The sequence below is a fragment of the Hakea prostrata genome, chromosome 8 (assembly GCF_041222555.1).
Source record: "Hakea prostrata isolate BN-2017 chromosome 8, UWA_Hpros_2, whole genome shotgun sequence".
NCBI classification, from domain to species: domain Eukaryota; kingdom Viridiplantae; phylum Streptophyta; class Magnoliopsida; order Proteales; family Proteaceae; genus Hakea; species Hakea prostrata.
The window spans coordinates 16,952,375-16,958,451 of NC_142607.1; the positions used below are offsets into that span (position 1 = coordinate 16,952,375).

The 6,077-nt window shown below is 38.7% G+C and overlaps 1 protein-coding gene across 1 annotated transcript; it reads right to left on the minus strand.

Moving 5' to 3' along the window:
* Nucleotides 1-215: 215 nt before the first annotated feature.
* On the minus strand, nt 216-5,783 carry LOC149007309 (uncharacterized). Its single transcript, XM_089166947.1, has 3 exons — nt 5,146-5,783; nt 1,437-1,517; nt 216-614 (listed from the first exon to the last, which is right to left on the minus strand). Exons 1-3 carry the CDS (start codon nt 5,504-5,506, stop codon nt 235-237), a joined length of 822 nt encoding a protein of 273 aa, XP_089023073.1. The 5' UTR covers nt 5,507-5,783; the 3' UTR covers nt 216-234.
* Between the last annotated feature and the right edge of the window lie 294 nt (nt 5,784-6,077).

A 6,077-nucleotide genomic window follows, 5' to 3' on the forward strand; every position in this document is an offset into this window, starting at 1 on the left:
CCCACTTTAAACACACAACTACAATCTTCTGTGTAAAATTTTTCATTTGTCTTACTATGGGTGACCAGCCATAACCCAAGTTCTCTGGTTACCAGTATCTACATCAACCAAGTCACCAGTTTTCAACTGTCTTTGGTGCCGATTTTTCTTTAACTACTTGTTCAAACCACAATGTAATTGGATCCTAGAAATAGAAAATTTCACATCCTTCGCTTGCTGGAGGTATGGTTAAAGTTATGGTATCTCCTGGTACTCAGCAGCACCATCCTCATCATCAGATGATAGTATGGATGATCCCATCCATGCGCTAAAACCTTGATTCACTTGTCTCTCCACCTCACTCACTTCCAGGGGAGCTGACTTCAACATCTCCAGACCAAGATTTCTACCAGCAATATCAGCTTCACCCAGAATTACAGCTGACTTTCTTCTCAGGAAAAAGGCAGTACCTCCATAAAGACCAACCAGTCCCCATGATGCAGTCTCATAACACCAAAACAAGGGCAAGGAGCAGCTGCTTCCGAGAGTGAGAAGGCTTGATCCCATAAACAGGGCAAGAATGACAAATACAATGGCAAAGGAGACATTGATAGCAGACAAGCAACGAATAAAACCTGCACGACATACTAGAACTTAAGGCTAGTGAATGAATATCAAGAGCTGTGAGACTACCACCCTAGCATTGACTGGAGAGGGAACACAAGAACTGGAGTAGGGTCAGCAGTTTTCCCACTATAATAGATACAGAAGAAACACAGAGAACCAGCTAGGGAAGGATATTCCACTCAAAAAATAAAAACCAGCTTGCTGTTGAGAAGGATTGATAATTCTTCAAACCATCTTGCAAGACAGGCAAATTATATTAGAAAATTAGACCATTGCCCTTGTTATCACCAATTACTTCTAGTCTTTCATTCTAATTCCCCAGTGGAAATCTCAATAACTCGCACATTCTTTTGAGACAGCAAAAGAATGTGCAAGACAGGCAAATTATATTAGAAACTTAGACCATAGCCCTTGTTATGACCAATTACTTCTAGTCTTCCATTCTAGTTCCCCAGTAGAAATCCCAATAACTTTCACATTCTTTTGAGATAGCAAGTCATTATTAATGGAAAGATAGCATAACTAAGAGAAAATGCTGATCTCATAGGAAAAAGTGAAATCTTTGGACAAGAGAGAAAATGGAAGGGAAAAGCAGCAAGTCCCAAGGAAAAATCAATTTTTAAATGCTTGTCTGGGAAAAGGATGATCAAAGTATATTACAGCGGATCCTAATGGAATGAAATTTACAAAATCAGAGGGACTAGATTCATAGTAAATAGAAGTCTAACTAAATAGTTGGTTGCAGGTTCAAAACTTGGAAATAATTTGTTTTAATATGGTTTATTATGTCCAAGGAGCTATATAAAGAGTAGAAAATAACATAATCATACCCCTTTTTGAAGCGCAGCTGTTATTCTCCACCACTATTAAGAAATCATGTCTGGCTGGAGCAGAATAAGCAACAATAATTCCTGTGTATAGAAAATCATGCAAACCTATGAGTAACAGACAATAAATAAATAAAAAATACTCCACCATTTGCAATTTCCAACTTGCATTGCAACAGAAAAGATGAATGACAAAAACTAGAAAAACAGAAAACTTCATGAGAGAACAAGTAATGGAGCACAATTTTCGTGACAACAAACGGGGTTCTAAAGGCACCTTCAACACCAGTAGCAATAGCACTCAACTTCTGTTGCAAAGGGAAAATTTGGCACCATCCGATACTCATTAACAGCTGAAGCACTCTCCATGTTATTGCTGCTAACATAGGTGCCTTACTTGTTAGCTATGATTGTAGAGGTACCAGAAGGTTAACATTGGTTCTATCTCTAAAAGCACTATCCCCGGTGCTCAACTAGACTCCTGTTTGAGAAGAAACTTCCTGAGTTTCAACTTTTCCTCTGCCTGATAATTTTCTGAAAGCAGCCCTAAAGGTCAAATATATTGTGGATGCTTATTTCCACCAGATTTTCAAGTTCAGCCATCTTGAACCAGGAAACCAGCTACATCAGGTATTTGCGTGATACCCACCCATGCACCAAACTGCTCCATGTACTCTTCAACTGAATGGGTGCCCTGTCATAGGGTGCGGAGTTTGTCGTGCAGCCATGCTCTGGACATAGGGAGAAGATATATGGTAAGGGTTGTGCCACCATGCCATGAAACTATAACCTTCACTAATATAACTTCATCACTCCCTTGTTGGTCCAATTAACTTAGCTCAGGCTAGATTTAGTTTTCTGAGTTCTAACAAGTCAAACTGATTGAAGTAATCATCTACACAAGAAAATTTTCCACTGTAACCTTTGAGCACTCAGGGATTCTTTAGGCTGATCTGTAGCACTCAACTCTCTATGATCCTCTCACTAAAGCCTCTATAGCATTGTTTGCAACAGTGATGGACATTCCCTCACCAATCTGGGATTTTCAGGTCTAAGGGAATAAGCATAGTTGTCAAGGTGTCACCTAGATGTTCAGGTAGATTTTGGGGGGCCTAGGTAATAGCACTTGGTTGCATTGAACTCCTTGGCATTGTCAACCTATATTTTGCCCTATATAGAAAATATAATCATCTCTAAAAATGATGTATTTGGAATTGCAACAGAAAAAACACGTTTATATCAGCACTTCCAAAAGAACTTAGGTCCTCTCAGTTACTTCCACAGGATTGAGATACTGAGCATAACAAAGGGATCAATCTGCCACAGAAAGGATATGTATTATATCTTTTGCCTGAAACAGGTAACCTCTCTTCCCAGCTTGTTGTCACTAGGATGAAACAAATACTTTGTTGTTGGTGTCATCAGTCAGCTTATGCAATCAGCCAATAGAACTCTTGGGAGGCAACTTTTCCTATCCTAAGATACCTGAAATGCGTTCTCAGAAAGGTGCTTATTTATAAATCTCAAAAAAGAGTTTATGTAGTAGGATTCTCAAATGCCAGCTGGGCTAAGTCTGCTAGGGACCTACTACTGTATGTTGTACTTTAGTTGGAGGTAACCCACTCCCATAGCATAGCCAAAAGCAAAAAATTGTGACTTGATCAAGTATCAAAGTTGATTATACAACTAAGGCTCATACCACAGCAGAACTTATGTCATTGAAGTTACTGCTCTAAGAGTTTTTCATTACTTCTTCTGTCAACATGTTTTATGAAATCAGAGAACTACATACAATGCTATCAATCCAATCTCTGAAAAGTGGACCAGGCACATTGAAGTTGATCGCCACTTAGTTTAGAATGCTGTCACAAAGAAACCAATAGCTATGCCATCTGTCTCCTCTGCTGATCAGCTTGGAAACTTGTACACCAAGTCTCTGCAGTAGTGACTGTTTTAGTAACCTGAGGAGGTATGCCATGTAACTTCCAACAAAATCTCTGAATGTGACCACACCGACCACAGTGATGTCAGGTCCTAACTGATCTAGAAGAATCTATAGACTCCTGAGAAACAGCCAAGGGTTTTTTTTCCAGTAGCACCCTCACGATTACGAGCACTTCCATAACTAGACACCTGATTATTAGTGATAGCGGCAAGAGTCCGCGTGTCACTAGATGTAGTCTCATGGGAGTTTTCCCTAGAAACACAGAAAGCCCATGATAATGTGTCAAATAATGTGGGTACTTTGTCTCCACCGAGGATTTGGGATCTCACTAAGCCAAACTCCATCCCAATAATGTGGGTACTTTGCTCACACTAGTTCTTCATTTTAGTACCATTTGAGGTGATGGGAAGTATGAAATTAAGTTCTCATACATCCTTTCAAAGTCCACAAAATATTGGGACAAAGGACGACCCTTCCATTCAACTCTGGGACAGCTCATGAATGCGGGAAAGGTTGTTTTGACCAAAATACAGTACATTCAAATATTCTCATAATACTTTAACAGTATCAATATGGATAACAGAGGTCACAATGTATTTTTCCATAGAGTTTAGCATGTCTTAAACTACCATCATCTACAGTTTCCTAGGTAGGATCTGTAGCATCAGGCTTCTTGGTTAAGTGATCGTGTTTCCCTCTCCAATAATTACTACCCTTACAGTTTTCTTCCATTGGTGGAAGTTAGTGGCTCTCTCAAGTTTGTATTCAAATAGACGGTGAGAGGAAGAGGACAGAACCTCAAACATAGTGGGTTTTTTTTTCAACCTTAGCTTCAGCCATTCAACAAACACTATGCAAGTTGTTGTCCACAGGATTTCAGCAAAGAAACAACCCAAAACCAGAAAAAAGAGACAGAATTAATTAAATAAATTCTGTCCTTCACAACTCTAACATAAAAGTCACCAAACTAGCAAAATGTGTGCTCACAACTTGAGCAGAACCATAATTCAAACCAGTAGAACAATCAAATCAGAATTGCAGAACATGGAACAATTTAAGAAACAACAGGCAAAATCTAACCAATCTTGGAACATAGCCAATTCACGGAACAAAACAACACTACTTTTGGTCTAAAAAGTGCTCTAACAGCAGGAAATAAATTCCAATACAAGGCCAGGGGTGTCACAAAAGAATCTGCACAGAACTTCACACGATTCTCCCAGTCTCAAATAATTTCAGAACAGGGTACTAACCTTCCAATGATCTGAACCAGAAGTAGCAAATGAAATCCTTCAAACGAGTAGAAGTGGCAAAAACTTCATATCTCATAAAAAAAAGGATCAGGTGCTACGTCCCCTTCAATCGAAAACTAGAAAAATCTTTCAAAACAGTTGCAATGAACAACTAATGAGAAGTAATACATTGGATCTGCAGTTGCTTGTACAACCCACATCTCACCATGTAAAACAGAGCGAAAACAGATTAGAGAGGAGAAGAAGGAGAAGAAGAAGAAGAAGAAGAAGTTCAGGAGAGCCAAGGAGGTCTCACGTTAGGCTGTGAGCCTCCACTGGCCGAAGACTTTATTGAATTATAAGTAAACTCATAATACAATCTAGAGCAGGAAACTAAAATCCAGAATTAGAAACCAACTCAAACAAGAAAAATTATTTTAAGAATGACCATTTTGTTAGGTTTTCACTGCATTTAGTACTAGTATGAACAGCTCTAATAATGATAACGAAAACAAGAAACCCAGAATTTTCTGACCTGCAACAAGGTAGACACTCGAGGCAAAGAACAAAATAGCTGAAGGGATGAACAAAACTACCCAGTAGTAATCCAATGCCTCTTTCTCCTTGAGGTAAAACCGTCGCTCATAGAGATTAGAATCTCCAGACATTTTTGCAGGCGAACCATCTGTACAAAAGGATCTGTTCCTTCCATCACTGGGGAAAACAATCTTCAAGCTGATGAAAATCGAAATAAGGATTGCAAACCATAAACTCGTCATGATAAGTGTGATGGCTGGCCTCCGTAACCGAACCCAAGCTTTATCTCCATATCTGAGATTCTCGTATTCATGCTTTGGCATGAAAGCCTGGCGAATAGCATCACCAGTAATCGCCATTGGAACGAAGGAGATGGGTTCTCAAAATTTCTGGATCTGATCTTAGTAAAGCATCGACAATGATTTCAGTAATTGAGTCACAAACAGGAAGGAAAAAACTATAGGGCTTAAGAGTTGCAAAAGTTGAAACGGAAACTGAAATGGAAGTGGATTGTGGTTTATGGGTATGTATAAGAGACACTGAAGAATTAAGAAAACGCTTGGAAGCCATTAAGGAGTCGAGAAGTTTTAAATCAAAATTCGCAAAGTTTCCCTCGATTTCCTGTTGACAGTTGCAGACCCGTGTTGTTTTGCCTTAGCGATGTTGCTTCTGAGACTTTTAAATAGAAACTGTTTTTCAAATCAGGTATTTTCGACTCCCATCAAGTGTTATTTTACCAATTTACCATTCGTATATGACATTTCTACCCAAATAATATATGTTTTCCATGAGGATAATGATGTAATTATGCTCGAAAATTTTGCTTCAACTAACAACCATGACATAATTTTCAAATTATTTTTGAGGACCTTACTATCTGATGATTGTAAAATAGTTTAAAAAGAAATATCATCTTCTAACTTCTAAATG

Coding starts and splice junctions, on each gene's coding strand:
- LOC149007309 (XM_089166947.1), bottom strand. CDS start 5,506: ATGGCGATTACTGGTGATGCTATTCGCCAGGCTTTCATGCCAAAGCAT. Junction 1,518..5,145: donor GAGTGTCTACCTTGTTGCAG/GTCAGAAAATTC, acceptor TTCTATACACAG/GAATTATTGTTGCTTATTCT. Junction 615..1,436: donor CAGCTGCGCTTCAAAAAGGG/GTATGATTATGT, acceptor TATGTCGTGCAG/GTTTTATTCGTTGCTTGTCT.